Here is a 15302-nt window from a genome sequence, read left to right as displayed (position 1 = left end):
TTTTAGCAAATAGAGATGGGCCCTGGCATTTTTCTTTGCGGGATCAGGATAGATTCCTCTACCTACTTATTCATAGTGTCTACGGACCTAGGTCGATCCCTTCTCGCTCGGCGCCTTGCACAATGTAGCGGCGAACCTGTGAGTGTGGCGTTAACAAATTATGGGACTTCTGAGTAGAAATACTAATGTGCATATATATATGTATACCTCTTTGTCTGGTGCCAAATCCAGAGCCAATAAATCCTCTGTGTTCTTCAATGTGAAATCAGCACCTTCTTTGAGCAAGGCAAGGGCGACATCGCCTATTAGACTAATCAGCACCGGGTTAAGCATATACGCCAGCCCGGGGATGTGTAACTACCATGTCCCTCCGCGATAGCGTGATGCAGAGGGGTATATCCTTCATTGTCTGTAGGATTCAGTGGGCTTTTATTCTTGAGCAGTAGCGAAACCATAGGCACGGAACCGACTGCCGCCGCTCGGTGGATGGGATACTGTCCGCGTCGGTCACGGAAGCGAGTTGAAGCAGGCGGCTTCGACTCTAGCAGTAGACGAGCCACGTCCATATTCTTCTTGGACGCGACGAAGTGAAGAGCCGTCTGGGAACTTATTAGCACATCCATTTATGAGACAGCCTTGCCGGTACGTTGTTACCGTACCTGCCCGCTGGAATCTAACTCACGCCGTCAGTTTCAATCGCTTTGACATGGTCACATATACAAGTATATACTAATATAGCTTACTTTTCTCGTTAACTTCTGCGCCCTTTTGAATCAGAACTCTCAGGATCGCCTCGCTGTCAGCAACGCTGGCAGAGATCATGAGAGGGGTCCAGCCGCTATCATCCTGTGTGTTCAGGTGTTAAGAAGGAGAAAGCTGCCAAGGACACAAAAAAGGCCATTTGACAACTCACTTGCACATCAGGATCGAAGCTCGTCTGATTAGCCAGCAATGTGACGATTTCTAGGTTGTTTGATGAGGCTGCCCAGTGAATGGGGTACCGACCATCGTCATCTTTCTTCCTTGATAACTTTGGGTCCGTCTATGTAGCTCGACGTGTTAGACTAGGCTCGTACTTACTGCAAGGACGGGTCAAGGAGTGCCACTTGATCGGTTGACGGCATCCTTTCTTACTTTCAGTAGCCCTTCTGCCTTGAGAACTAAGTTTTGTTTCGTCAGCTTGGGTGAAGCCGCATGACATGAAAGCGAGCCCGCCACATACCATTTCCTTCCCTTGCGGCGGAATGAAGAGGAAATTTGTCGTTTTCTTCACTCATATTGCTTCACTTAAAACCAAAGCGCGGCTAACGTAGCGCAGATATCGAAATCAGAATAGAATGACGCAACTTTCCACCGGCCCGACAACAATACGACCTGTGATGCAAGTTCACTAGCTGGTGCTCAAGGCATCTCCCGCCGACGTCCGCTTGCAGCTCGAGTAAGTGGCAATTGTGGCGGCTGTGGAGCAGACCTGCTTGCGCCACACGAGGCTGCAACTCAACCCGCCTATTCCACCTTTTCTATATGACATTGATCGTGAACCGTCAGCTTTTCCCCCGAGGAGACTTCGCAACTGCACCCAAAACACACCGCCCACGATGGAGACACCACAGCAGCCACAGGATGCGCTGCAGCTGAGTTCCCTGGCTTCCCAGAACTCCATTATTTCACGAAGCTTGTACACAAGGGCAGCTGAGCAGCTCAATGGCAAACGACAGAAGCTCGAAGACGTGTTCGAAGATCCCATGATGAAGCGCCGATTCGAAGCCGAATACTCTAATGTAACGACCCTACCCGCTACCTTGGCAGCCAGACAGCCGTCGAGCAAACCTGGAAAGAAACTGGCCGCCAAACAAAAGACTGCCGGCACGGCGCGACTTGCGCAGAAACTGCTCGAGGCTGGACCGGGATCAACGACGGCAGGCTCGCCAGCAAACCCAATGCCCGCCGTGAACGACTCTCCAAATAACAATATGGCACTATCCACAAGAGGTCCGCAAACCTTCCAACAGCCCAAGCCCGAGTGGCATCCCCCATGGAAGCTGATGAGAGTCATCTCTGGACATCTCGGCTGGGTGCGCAGTTTAGCAGTAGAGCCAGGAAACAAATGGTTTGCCAGTGGTGCTGGCGACAGAACCATCAAGATTTGGGATCTAGCCACTGGTTCATTGCGCCTGACTCTTACCGGACACATCAGCACTGTCCGCGGCCTAGTAGTCTCACCCCGACATCCGTACCTGTTCTCTTGTGGAGAAGATAAAATGGTCAAGTGCTGGGACCTGGAGACAAATAAAGTAATCCGACACTACCACGGCCACCTCAGCGGCGTATACACTCTAGCCCTTCATCCAACTCTTGACGTTCTCGTCACGGGTGGTCGGGACGGCGTCGCCCGAGTCTGGGATATGCGAACACGCAGCAATATCCACGTGCTGTCGGGTCACACTGCCACCGTATCAGACGTCAAGTGCCAGGAAGCAGACCCCCAAGTAATCACAGGTTCTCTTGATTCTACGGTGAGGTTGTGGGACCTTGCCGCGGGCAAGACCATGGGCGTGCTCACCCACCACAAGAAGGGTGTTCGAGCGCTGGCTGTTCATCCCACAGAGTTTACTTTTGCCAGCGGCAGCACAGGGAGCATCAAGCAGTGGAAATGCCCCGAGGGCGCATTTATGCAGAATTTTGAAGGCCACAATGCCATCATTAACACTTTGAGCGTGAACCAGAACAATGTCTTCTTCTCAGGAGGTAAGCATGACAACCCTGCCCTGCCTATATCTCCGTTAGCCAGGGCGCACTTGCTAACTGTGTGAATAATAGGTGACAACGGGTCAATGAGCTTTTGGGACTGGAAGACAGGTCACCGCTTCCAGTCACTCGATACCACCGCACAGCCTGGGTCTTTGGACGCGGAGGCTGGCATAATGGCCTCGACGTTTGATCGCTCTGGCCTGCGTCTGATTTGTGGCGAAGCAGATAAGACAAGTCCGTAATCTCCTTAAACTATACCCGCACCGCCTAAATATATTTCTTGCTAACCACTGCTGTAGTTAAAATCTGGAAACCAGATGAGAAGGCTACTGCAGAAACTCACCCGTTGCAATGGACACCGTCACTAGGACGACGCAAGTTTTAAGGTGTAGGAATTTGTCGATGGCAACGGACGAGGACGAGGACGAGGATCATGAGCATGTATGTACATAATGGCGTTGAAACAAAATGGCCGGCTTTGAAATACCCATAATACTACTATCGTATGCTATACACCGAGTCCCATGGCTCTCAGATCTCCATCGTCCCGAAGTGCCATTTTGACCTCGTCATCGGCAATGGTCAACCGCAACTTGCTAGAACGTTCGGCCCGATGTGCTTCTATATTTATGAGTCCTGCCGCAGCAAGATCCAGCGCAGCTGTGTGGACGTAGCTTGGCCTCCCCCGGTGTCGGTGGGCGGCTCCTGGTGTCCCCTGAAGGCCGCTGTCTAGAATTTGCGCCATACCGGGGAGCGCGGGCGATGAATGAGCTGTCGCTCGTTGTAACTCGTCCAAGATTTCGCCGAAAGTCGACTCTGCTAAGCCTGTTCTTCGGATCCTGAGAAGGACAGCTGCCATGACCAGTTTCGACATTAAAGGAAGCCCTCGCAGGTGTTGTTGCACGGGGTTTGTAGTCGCTTCGTTGATGGCCTTTTTGATGGTGGCAATGGTGACCTTTCCACGGCGAGTCAAATCTTGTGTGCCGTTTTTACTCGGTGTCATCGGGTCACCTTGTGCATCGCCTTCTGCGATTTCCACAGCCCGGCGGCAGATATCCAACGCTCTTCTGGCATCTCCACTCACGGCGGCTACCTTTCTGCTAGCAAACTGGACGGCGTCTGCGTCTACGACGTTCCCAGGAACGCCCTCTAGGCGGGATTGTATGATCTTCATAAGCTGTTCATGGGTGTAACCTGGAAATGTAATGCGAGTGAGGCCTGAATAAGATTCAAATTAGATACCGCATATAATGTACGCTGCAATGTTTCTCCGACCCAACTTCAATCATTCTTACCTAAGCGACTGCTGATTTTATTGCTAAGTGTTCTTTCTGGAAGATCCATGGTATTCGCAACGGCCAAAACAATAAGACGACTATGCCGCAAAGTCGGCCAGTTAAAGAAGTTGTACATGACGGCCTGGTTTTTCGTCACCAGTTGATCTAGCTCATCCATCAACACTACACATGGGACACGTCGGGGACTAGGATTGTTGAATTCTCTCTCCAGTAGATCGAGAGCCTGCGATGGGCTTGCTCGCTGTCCCCGTAGTGCTTCCCAGAGCAGGGTATACGACTGATGAGGGTCTGTAATCTTCATGCCATTGATCTCCACGAATATGAAATCATCCAACTCGTCTGACCCAACTGCATCCTCCAGACGAGATATGACTTCACGAACCGTAGCCGTCTTGCCTGTGCCGGGGGTGCCCGAGATGTAAATGCAGTTTCCGCTACCGTCTGTAATTGCTGCTTCAAGGTGCGAGTAGACAAGAGAGAATTCCCCTTCTCGACAAGGCAAGCTTGTCGGGACGGAGGATACGTGAAGGCGAGAGCGTGCTATCTGGAACGGTGAGGATTGAACTGCGCTGGGAGAGAGCTTTCTCATTGCAAGTGGTGTGAACTCGAGTTTCTTTCCGGTCCCCCTGGTGCTCTGAATTAGTGTCAATTAAATCAGGGGAAAGGAAGAAATTTTTATGCACCTCTTTTGGGAGCGAGAGCCTGGCTCTGCATGACTACGCTTGGACTGCGGTGTTGTGATAGTAGTCCGGGAACCTTTAGTAGGAGTTTGCGGAGGTAAATATGCAGTGTCTTGTGGCGATTGCTCCCGGGCTTTCCTTCGACCCCGAGCTGCCTTTGTGTTCTTTTCGACAAAATCTATCAATTTGAACATGTCATCGACACTTGAATACATCTCTTCCCAAACGAATTCCTCCGTGTAGGTTGCCGTTCTGGTATTGCAGCCCCGGCGGCAAACAAATGTCTTGCCATAGTCTTTCGACTGACGGGGTATTTTTCCAGACGGGTACTTTGATAAAAAGGCCTCTAGTGACATCACCTTGGCCTTGCCATTTATTGACGCTAAGGGATTGATATCCCATGACGGGGATATGTAAAGCTCGTTCTTAGCGGGCCGGTTAGTATATTCTTCTTGCGATAGCCTTGAACGGATAGGAAGCAAGCACACCCAATAGAAATCATTCCGCTTTTTATCCTTATTACGGATTTCTTTCTCTGTTGAAAACCACATGAAATTTGCTGCATTGTCGCCTTCCCCGTCGTCCTCTACAAACTCGCAAATGATTCCTACCCAAGCTTCATTAGAGCCATCAGCTTTCAGCAAGACCGTGTCACCTATCCGACATTCAAAGGTGCCCATTCGAGCTCCAACAATTTTGGTTCCCATAACTTTCCGCCTTTTTCGATCGTTTTGCGCATCATGGTTCGCTCGCTCCGGGTCCTCGACATTATAGATCCATTCCCAGGGCAAATCATCGCTGCCCAGCTCGTCGTCTGAATCTTCACGGCTGATTCCGGGCAAAGTCTTCCTTCTCCGAACAGCGGGCTCGGGCCCCCTTCTGGTGAGATTATGCGGCGCCATAGATCTGCTGTACCTGGTGGTGGGAAGGGATCAATCATTTTTCTTGCCCATCAACGCGTTAGAAACCGCGATGCAGCTGCTGCCCCTGCCTAACTTCAATGGAGCTTAGTGCCCCACCCTTCCCAACCAGAGCTGGCCATTCTCATGTGACATTGGCGCTGGTCTGGGTGTGATGCAACATCTGTTTTTTATGTTTCCACGTGTTATTCCTCCTTCGCCCTATTTATTGAGATGGTTGAGAAGGAAGAAGATGGTAATTGATTACAGCCTTTTATTTTTGAAGATTTTGGCACTACAGCAATATCTTGCTAAACGGCGTGCTTGTATATTGCCAAATGTACCTACTAGGTAGTCATGGTCTTATAAAGATGGCAATAACTCCAGTCCAAATGGGCGCTGGGTTAGTCCAAGTATAACTACTCACGGCGACTTGGATATTTGCTCAAATACCAACCTGTTGCTGCACCTTCATCTGCACCTTCATTACGTTATGCTCAGTTAATCCACGTCTAAATCGCGAGCCGGCTGCCAACTGCCGGGAACCTTCCGGGCACCTGCCGTTTACCATATAAAATTGGCTCGTCAATCCCCCTCTGTCGAGACTTTCTTTTTTCAAGTTTCACAACCTTTTTCAGGGACGCACGCACGTAAAAACAGATTCTACGCAAGACTGGAAGAAACAAGTGCTGCATTCTCTTTGGCCATGAAGTCTTCGCAAACATGCCCTCGCAAATATCGAGGTGTTGATTCTCTGAACGGCCCCTCTACAGCGAAAGGAAAGGGGGGAAAGTTTGCAGAGCAGCCGAAAATTTCAAGTGCCAGATTCCAAATAGACGATGAACGAAAAAAAACAGACGTCACCACCGAGGCGCAGTATCTACGTGAACCTCCGGCCGGCGAGAATCTCTTAGAGGTATGTGCAATGAGTCGTAAATATGGTCATTCAGCACTAACATTACTCTAGGCCGTCCTGGTTCTTCCTGAAAGGCATATGCTTCTTCGAGAATTATCTGAGTCCTCTTCATTCGATACTATAAAGACAGAGAAAGGCGTCTGGATCAAACACGACAAACGAAACGTCCTTCATATTTATAGCCGTACAATGTGGAGCCTGCAAGAGGGATTCAAGGCAGTCAATTGGGCTCTTCATGATATGCGTCTGGCACAACAGAACGTGGCAACTCTATTCTTGGTCCAGAAACCTATGGATGCTGGTACAGACACTTTAATTACCGTAGATTTGGATTCTCGTCCCCGAATAGGACAACGCCAAAAGACAATGATTGGGACCGCAGAGGTGGCTACCGATGTCCTAAGGCAGCTCGGTACAAGTTTTTTGTCTTCTACGACTACGCTCCAGGCCATTAAACGCTCGCTTCGTATGCATGTAGACTTTGGCCACGTTATCATTCGACGCCGGAAGAGAGGCATAGGGAACGCCATGTCATACTCCGATTTCACAGAGATGGCTCTGCAGTATGGAGCCAAGGGCGGAGCTGAGCTAAATACGAGGTGATTGTCTCTCTGAAAATGCCTCTGGGCTGATACCATTTGCTAACATGAAGCTAGGGTGGCAGAAGTTGGCTATGTATCAAAGCTGGTCGCACACCTGCTGGACCCACAAACGAATGTCTCCCGTGAAGTCGAAAATATTACTTACAAAGACAGCATCCATATAAGAATAGGAGATCAAATCTTCACAGGAGACGTCGGATATACGCAAGGTCGACAGCCGAACTTGACAAATTCTCGTTTAGTTGTATCAGAAGAGTGGCCACCTCTTAGGTGGATCATAGTAGCTCCGGACAGGTAACCTGAGTGATGTGACTTGTTTTGAGCATCATTGGCACACAGGCTGACAAGTCGTGAATAGGAAATACGACTGGGCTCTCCAAGTAGACAGCGACTTGCTAGTTCAGCCCATACCTGAGCTTATCGAATGTTTGCTTAAGGACATTGTGGTCTGCACTGAAGGACCACCAAAGAATCCCGCAGACCTCGAGCACAGGTGTGTCAATATCAATGTCAAGAATCCTGACAAGTGGATTGGCAAGTTGAGCGAGATACGTACAAAGTCGTCAGCTCTGATACCCTTTCGCGATACGCCATTCGTGGTAGAAATAAGCAGGAATTTCGCATGGAGAGACGTGAATACAAAAGAAGCTCTTCATTCATGGACTGGAATCCAAATACTTGGTCGTCACTGGGAGGACAGCCTCAACTACAAAAGTATGCATGAATCGAAGAAGGACTGGGGACCTCACCAGTCTCATATCTGGGCAGGCTCAGGAGAGACCGCAGAGGACCAATTCGCAGGTTTTGTTTGTCATGTTTTAGAGATATTGTCTGCCTTGGAAGTGGCAAACGTTGATGGTACGGCAACGTAGCTCAAGGAGAAGGCAGAGACCATGAAGGAGGCCAACTTCACCAAACATTGTGCGACCACAATTTTGATTCGTTGCTCACTATTTTAGTAATCGCCAATGCAATACTTTTGTTAATATATCGCCCGCGCCATCCCATTCGGGCACTTCATGAGTTAGCTCCCTGGGCAGCCATGATCTTTTGCCGCAAAACTATTTCAAAGACGTGTCAATATGAATGCACCTCTTCAGCAGAGAAAAAATTAACATACCTTCCTCTACTGCTCTAACATTGTTCTGTTTGCGCTGCACAATTGCTTCCAGATCTTTCAAATTGTGGCCCAGCTCTTGCACTTTGTCGTCGTAGAATTGCTCCGCCGCCTTTAACTTCTAGATCGAGTAGATTAGCTCCAGTCCTTCCGAAAGTGCCGCCTGTACCAACCTTCTCGATGAGGAAACCAGTTCCCACGTCAACCAAGACAGACTCTGTATTGGACAATTCTCCCTTGACATATAATGAGTTGGTTAAAGGAACAAGAACCGAGTTTGAAGCTGTCGCAATTTTTCCACATCGTTAGCCTTCCACTGCGTCCAGAGTCACTCTAGCTCAATGGGCTTGGCAAATCCCACCGTCGGTCGCAGCAGATCGAGTATTAACACATCGTAGACAATCCTTGAATTTGTTTTGGGCCCCGTGGAGCTGTGCGTAGGACGAGGTCAGGTGCTCGAGTTCTTCGTCGAGCTGCTTCTTGACCTGCGCCAGCTGCTGTGGCTCGAGGGTGTCGAGGTTGACTGTGAACTCGGTTAGGCTTGTACTCGGAGGTGGGTGATGTAAACTAGAGACATACTGGTTTCCCGTTCCCCAGCCATGTTTGCCGCGCTGATACGTTGTTCAAGCGACGTCGTGGAGGCGAGGTTGTCACAATTTGCGGTTGGGGTTGCCCCTCGGTATGTGATAGTTGCTGTGGTGGGGTCAGCTTTAGCTAGCACAGTGTCTACCTACTTGAGAGGTTTGTCCAACGACCTTGACAGTTCACGCTACATTATGATGCAGCCTCCTACTAAGCCGCTGTCTCGTGTATTCTTTCGGATAAAAATTGAGTGAGTATTTACACAACAAGTTTTGTAGTTTCTATGAGAGTTATACATATATTTAATAGTACAGTTTAAATTAAAGTTGCTCGCTTCATACCAAGTCCACCGTTTTACAATTGCGAGAGTAAACCATTCAAATGTGCTGGCAGATCCGCAACAGTAATATTCTCCTTCGAGGACAAGCTCCTGCATTGTACTTCGCATACTCCCCTTTCTCTCCATGCCTTTCCGAGAACAATAGTAACAGGGTAACCAGTCATGTCGGCATCCTGCATTTTCCAGCCGAATGTCTCCTTACGGTCGTCCAAGACTGCATCGAACCCTGGCCCAGTACTCGACCAACTGGTGAGCTTGTCATGGAACTCCAGGGTTTGAGAGTTTACCCCAGATGTTGGTATGACCACAATCTCGAATGGGGCAATCGCTCTGGGCCAATTGAGGCCTCGCTCGTCCGCTTTGTGTTCAGCCACTGCACCAAAGATTCGCGATACACCAATCCCGTAGCATCCCATTTCCACTGGGACAGGAGCCTTGGAGTTTGGAAGAGTAACGGATAGCTCGAAGGGTTTTGAGTAGCGGGAACCGAGGTAAAACGTGTGGCCTAGCTCCAATGCCCGGTGAATTCGAAGTGAACCAGCTTCACATCGGGGACAGCTATCCCCGTCCATCAGCCGTACCAGATTCAGTGGCTCTCCATGTTGTGAGGCATTGATGTCTGACTGAGATAATGGCTCGGCGCTTTGGGCAGAGCCCGGAATCAAGGGCAGTCTTTCCTTCAACTGACTATAAACAGTTTCCAATCTAAAGTCAATAACGTTGATAATTCGAGGGCGCGTGTTCTTCCCCTCCTTTCTGGCAGCCGCGGTGTCCTTCCAAGAGTGAACGGGATCGTTGACACTTGTATCTAACTCTGCGATGAGTTCTTTCACAGCATGTGTATTTATTTCTGTGCCAGTGCCATGGCTACTCTTGATGGGATACCAGGCATTGATCAGTGTCGTGCGATCTTTGGTGACACCACGCCATACGCCAATGTCTGCCTGTGTGATGGCCAGCGGCGGAGAAGTCTGACGAGAATGATCGGATAATCGTGCCGTTGCAACTTCATCATTAGCAGTATATTCACAAGAATCACATGAAATGACTCTGTCTTCTCCAATAGGATGTGCCAGATGATACTCGTGGCTATAATCGCCCCCCATGTCTCCTGAACTTGCCTCAGCAACCAGAATGGGGATTTTCATATCCGCAAAAAAGGCACGATATGCTTTAGAGACACATTTGTATGTTTCAATGGCTGATTCAAATGATGTATCAAATGTGTACAGATCTTTCATAATAAACTCCCGAGAACGCAGCAGTCCGTGGCGGGGACGCATCTCGTCTCGGTACTTTCTAGCTGTTCCGATGGTTAGCCTTGAATCTTTCGGGAGTCATATTGAAAGGACTGACTAGTCTGATATAGACGCAAAGGCAAGTCTTTAAACGATTTCAATGCGCCAGCCACCAGTGTTGTGATCTCCTCCTCATGCGTGGGTGACAGTATTATGGGGACTTGCTTTCGATCAGTCAAGCGGAAAAGCTGAGCCTGTTAACAGATGCGCAGAACATGTAACTCGGCCACCTACTTCTGAAGAGACATGATCTAATCTACCGCTGCGGCGCCATAGTTCTTCCGAGGTAATTGTCGACAGAGATAGCCGTGATGCGCCTGCAGCAACCGGGTTAGTCTCGTAACGATGGATAGCATGGTCCAAGGAGGGACGAACCAATTGACTCCATATGTTTGTCAAGAAGTCTCTCAATTTTATTCTGCACGCGTAGCCCTAGTGGAAGAAGCTGAAAAATACCAGATTGAGTCTAACAACGAGGTCAACATCGGCTCCTACGGCGCTCCAGAAACGGAACCCACCTGGCGAAGAAAGCCTGCTCGGATGAGTTTTCCATGCCCAGCTGCTCTAATTGTCAGTAACTTCGGTGACCAACTGAGACTGCAGGACAGTCTTACTCTCTCCTTCTATAGCTGAGACACCGCCCGTGGGAACCCATATCTTCGAAAGAGTCGACCTTGCACGGCAACCCTTGGGCGTGCCGCGATACACGCTTGTGCTCGGCCGGGACACAAATGTGGACGAGGCTACAATTAATCGTCCCAGCCTTTCTGATTTATAAGATAGCATGGTAATATTTCGTGCCGAGATATTCCATTGCCAATAGCGGCATTTCAGACTGACTGCGGCGACGGAAGATTTATCAGAGACCAGACTCACCAGCCGCGACACTGCGGTTGAGGATAGGATGAGTTGGGGTTTTAAGGTGGGTAGTTGCTCGCGGCTGGTCTAACTCAGCTCTCGACGGCCCTGTGCGAACACAGCCAACACAGCCAGCATATTCCTCATGAACCAAACTTCCATACAGCAGATTTACTTTTTCGTATTTGAAAATATAGCAGTACTACTTATGATTTTCTTTTCCCTCATCCATATTGTAGCTAGCTGGCTGGCTAGCCGCATGGCCTCAAAAGCGACCTGTCTGCCTTGTTCCATAACGCCCACAAATGTTTTAAGTGGGGCGTTTTGATAAGATATGCCCATCAAAAAAAGTTCGGAATGGCAGTCCTCATTCTCCCTCTGGACCCAACAACAAGATTGACAGAACGAACGCCCGCTCAATGCCTAAACCACAAAAGAAGGGCAAGGGCCCTCGCGGTCAGAAAGATAGGCAGAGCTTCGATGAGAGCGCTCTTGAGCAGCTTACATCTAGAATCGGTCAAAACCTCAACTCCAACACCAACAAGCGCAAGCACCCCCCCACCAATGCCGGAGGTAAAGAGCAACAGAAGAGGCGGCGAAATTTCGAGGACAGTAGGCCGTCGAAGAACCAGATTCTGGATGACCAAGCAGCTTTGTTGGCAGAAATAAGAGCCTTGGGCGGCGATGAGAAGGATCTAGAGCTCATCAATGGCGTCGACTCTGACGACGAGACTTACGGGAAAGAGTCTGGGGGAGCTGTTGATAAGGATTTGAAGGACGAGCTTCTCGCACTGTCAAAAGAATTGGGATTTGCGGATATTGATCCCGAGGTGACGATCGCAGCCGATGAGCAACCATACGAAGTCAACGATGATGAAGATGAAGAGGAGGGAGAAGATTCTGGCCACGAAGGGGAAGACGACGATGCCGATGACATGGAAACCGAGGCGGTCAAACGCATTAGAAAACCAGGAGACATGGTAGGAAGACGTTTGTATCAATGGGACATTTTCAGCAACGTTAACTATTACACTAGATCTTCGAGCCGAGAGCTGATTGGCACGCCTACAAACTTGCGAAGCTGCCCAAGCCGACTGTCGACCAGCTGGGCCCGTTTGCTGGAACGGTTGAAGCTCTCCAAACACATGCCAAAACGCTTCTGGAAAGCGACTGTAACAAGTACAAGACTAGCGTGTTTGCTTCGTCGTCTCATAAGTTCTTGTCTACAATCATGTCTTCAGGTACCCTGACGGATAAGGTCTCGGCCTTGACGTTAGCAGTGCAAGAGTCGCCAGTCCACAACATCCGTGCCTTTGATGCTCTCATGAACCTCGCCTCGAAGAAAAGCCGTGGCCAGGCCATCGGAGCGATCGGCGCACTTGTGGATTTACTCGGGCCAGGGACCCTTCTTCCCGCCGACAGGAGGCTACGCCCCTTTCATGGCCAGCCTGGGTTGCTTGGGACACTTCAAAAGGACTCCATCAAGTCATGGACACCTAGCCAACCTCTTCCGGGAAATATTACTGAGGAGCATCTCATCTCATGGCTGTACGAAGACTGGCTCAAGGAAACATATTTCAAGATTATCCAGTTGCTGGAAACCTGGTGCTCTGACGAGATAGAGTATTCCCGAATGAAAGCTGTGGATTTTGTTTATGGACTCCTCAAAGAAAAACCGGAACAGGAGTCAAATTTGCTCACCCTCCTTGTCAACAAACTTGGTGATCGAGACCGCAAGATATCATCCCGGGCATCCCATCTGCTTCTGCAGCTTCAGGTCTCACATCCTGGAATGAAACCAATCATTATTCGAACTATTGAACAGGATATATTACTTCATCCCTCCCAGGATCATCGATCGAGGTATTGCGCCATCAACACTTTGAACCAGACAATTCTCAGCAACAAAGAGCCGACGGTAGCAGAGACTCTTTTGCGAATATACTTTGACCTTTTTGTTACAATGCTAAAATCAGGAAGCTTGGGAGTGCCATTACAAAATGGAACCGAGGGTGGCATGCGGCACGGCAAAGAGACGGGCAAACACAACAACAAATCCAATGATAAGCCAGAGGGCAAACCGCCTCAAAAATCGAAAACGGTGAATCCCTTGGCGCCGGAAACTGAAGCAGCAGACAAGTTAGTTTCTGCACTATTGACAGGAGTAAATCGTGCGGCCCCATTTATTGGTACCAACGATGATATGTTCGTACATACTTACAAGACCTATTATTCCCTATATTCTCATAATGCATACAGGCTAACTTGATGACTAGTATGGAAAAGCATTTAGATACGTTGTTCAGGATTGCACACTCGGCCAATTTCAATACTGGTATTCAAGCATTGTTGCTTATTCAGCACTTATCCGCCGCTCGTAACTTGGCAACAGACCGATTCTACCGAACTTTGTACGAGTCGTTACTGGATCCTCGTCTAGTCACTTCATCCAAGCAAGCATTGTATCTGAACTTGCTTCTCCGTGCCTTGAAGAGCGATGTTGATGTTCGAAGGGTCAAGGCTTTTGCAAAACGGATGTTGCAGATTTCAAGTCTTCATCAGCCTCCCTTTGTATGCGGATTGCTCTATGTCATTGCGCACCTGAGACAAACTTTCCCTGATTTATCAACACTTGTTGAAGAACCCGAAGCTTCAATTTTCGACGACGAGGCATCGGCAGAACTTCCCGGGTATGATGGGCACAAGCGCGACCCAAAGCATAGCAATGCGCAGAGGAGTTGCTTGTGGGAGATGGTATGTTATACAAATTACAATGACAGCCAGTCAGCCGTTATACTGACCTGCTCTAGATTCCCTTCCAAACACATTTCCATCCTTCTGTCAGCGTTTTTGCCGCGGCCCTGCTGGATAAAACGAAAAAAGTACAAAAGCCAGACATGGAGAGCCATACATTGATCCGATTTTTGGACAAGTTCGTGTACCGCAATCCCAAGTCGACTGATTCTGCTCGTGGCGTATCCATCATGCAGCCTCTCCGCGCAACCAAGGATTTGGGCGACTTTTGGCTGGGCAGCAGGGGGCCTGGTACCGCATCTGCGCCAGTCAATTCTGCAGCATTCTGGAAGAAGAAGGTTGAAGACATTGCAGCTGACGATGTCTTCTTCCATGAGTATTTCCAGCACGTTGCTAGAGAACCTAAACCTACAACTAAGAAAGCCAATGAAGAGGAGGAGGAAGAGACGAACGAGGATGAAATTTGGAAGGCTCTGGTATCCACGCAGCCTGATATTGAGGATGATGCCGACGAAGAGGGCTTTGATGATATGGATGGTTTGGACATGGATTCTGAAGATGGTTCATCTCCTGCCCTGTCTCTGGAGAGCGACCTTGACGATGATGAAGATGATGAAATGCGTGAAACCTTTGACGGCGAGAATGAAATTGACTCCGACGGCTTGGTAGCAGTTGAGGATGAGCAAGATGCCGACGAAGACGATGAATCTCAGGAGAAGAACAAGAAAAAGTCGAGAAGAAAGGCTCTTAAGGACCTCCCGATGTTTGCATCGGTTGATGACTACGCCGAGCTTTTGGCTGCAGAGGAAGACGGATTGTAAGCGGTTGGAATAGAACATTGTAAATATTCAGTCCATTCAAGTAGTATAAAGCAACTGGAAAGCGCTGCCAAAACCTATTCGAATAGACGGACCCTTTTGTGCATCCGGCCTTCTGTCACGACTCACGATACGACAGGTACCAGGTACCAATCTAAACTTCATCACTATACCAGCTTGGCATTTCATTCGCTGACTAGCTCGGGGCGGCGAATCAGAGGCCTAGGGAATGCCGTATAGACGGACGAGGGGAAGATTTGTAAGATTCAACCATTGACGGAGGTGGCACTGGCGTGTCGCTGGGAAAAAAGCTGCTGGTTCCTGAATGGGAAAAGCGGAGCCGCCGAACCTCGGATAACCAAGGTTGAAGTCGCCGCCTTGAATGGGGA

At 49.2% G+C, this 15302-nt stretch overlaps 7 protein-coding genes across 7 annotated transcripts; 3 read left to right on the top strand and 4 right to left on the bottom strand.

The window, feature by feature from the left end:
- Window positions 1-79: 79 nt before the first annotated feature.
- On the bottom strand, window positions 80-1277 carry MAA_00221 (ankyrin repeat domain-containing protein; the record flags this gene model as incomplete). Its single annotated transcript, XM_007818219.2, has 8 exons — window positions 80-136; window positions 208-302; window positions 362-599; window positions 683-699; window positions 744-846; window positions 914-1042; window positions 1135-1160; window positions 1223-1277. 8 exons carry the CDS (start codon window positions 1275-1277, stop codon window positions 80-82), a joined length of 720 nt encoding a protein of 239 aa, XP_007816410.2.
- A 321-nt stretch (window positions 1278-1598) lies between these two features.
- On the top strand, window positions 1599-3136 carry MAA_00220 (pre-mRNA splicing factor prp46; the record flags this gene model as incomplete). Its single annotated transcript, XM_007818218.1, has 3 exons — window positions 1599-2748; window positions 2821-2985; window positions 3051-3136. 3 exons carry the CDS (start codon window positions 1599-1601, stop codon window positions 3134-3136), a joined length of 1401 nt encoding a protein of 466 aa, XP_007816409.1.
- A 123-nt stretch (window positions 3137-3259) lies between these two features.
- Window positions 3260-5631, bottom strand: MAA_00219 (origin recognition complex subunit 1; the record flags this gene model as incomplete). Its single annotated transcript, XM_007818217.2, has 3 exons — window positions 3260-3969; window positions 4047-4675; window positions 4733-5631. 3 exons carry the CDS (start codon window positions 5629-5631, stop codon window positions 3260-3262), a joined length of 2238 nt encoding a protein of 745 aa, XP_007816408.2.
- A 703-nt stretch (window positions 5632-6334) lies between these two features.
- MAA_00218 (uncharacterized protein) lies at window positions 6335-8018 on the top strand (the record flags this gene model as incomplete). The annotated part of the gene is made up of 4 exons (XM_007818216.2): window positions 6335-6544; window positions 6596-7143; window positions 7201-7440; window positions 7505-8018. The coding sequence occupies 4 exons, from the start codon at window positions 6335-6337 to the stop codon at window positions 8016-8018; spliced, it is 1512 nt and encodes a 503-aa protein (XP_007816407.2).
- Window positions 8019-8163: 145 nt separating this feature from the next.
- MAA_11660 (uncharacterized protein) lies at window positions 8164-8864 on the bottom strand (the record flags this gene model as incomplete). Its single annotated transcript, XM_011412575.1, has 5 exons — window positions 8164-8207; window positions 8267-8384; window positions 8437-8546; window positions 8625-8786; window positions 8843-8864. The coding sequence occupies 5 exons, from the start codon at window positions 8862-8864 to the stop codon at window positions 8164-8166; spliced, it is 456 nt and encodes a 151-aa protein (XP_011410877.1).
- A 335-nt stretch (window positions 8865-9199) lies between these two features.
- On the bottom strand, window positions 9200-11036 carry MAA_00217 (prolyl-tRNA synthetase; the record flags this gene model as incomplete). The annotated part of the gene is made up of 4 exons (XM_007818215.2): window positions 9200-10488; window positions 10542-10671; window positions 10718-10901; window positions 11002-11036. 4 exons carry the CDS (start codon window positions 11034-11036, stop codon window positions 9200-9202), a joined length of 1638 nt encoding a protein of 545 aa, XP_007816406.2.
- Window positions 11037-11760: 724 nt separating this feature from the next.
- Window positions 11761-14916, top strand: MAA_00216 (CCAAT-box-binding transcription factor; the record flags this gene model as incomplete). The annotated part of the gene is made up of 4 exons (XM_007818214.2): window positions 11761-12321; window positions 12378-13546; window positions 13618-14095; window positions 14152-14916. 4 exons carry the CDS (start codon window positions 11761-11763, stop codon window positions 14914-14916), a joined length of 2973 nt encoding a protein of 990 aa, XP_007816405.2.
- Between the last annotated feature and the right edge of the window lie 386 nt (window positions 14917-15302).

This window comes from Metarhizium robertsii (genome assembly GCF_000187425.2).
Source record: "Metarhizium robertsii ARSEF 23 chromosome Unknown MAA_Scf_12, whole genome shotgun sequence".
Classification (NCBI taxonomy): Eukaryota; Fungi; Ascomycota; class Sordariomycetes; order Hypocreales; family Clavicipitaceae; genus Metarhizium; species Metarhizium robertsii.
Note: the sequence above shows the minus strand (reverse complement) of the source record. Positions and strands in the feature narration are given on the sequence as shown.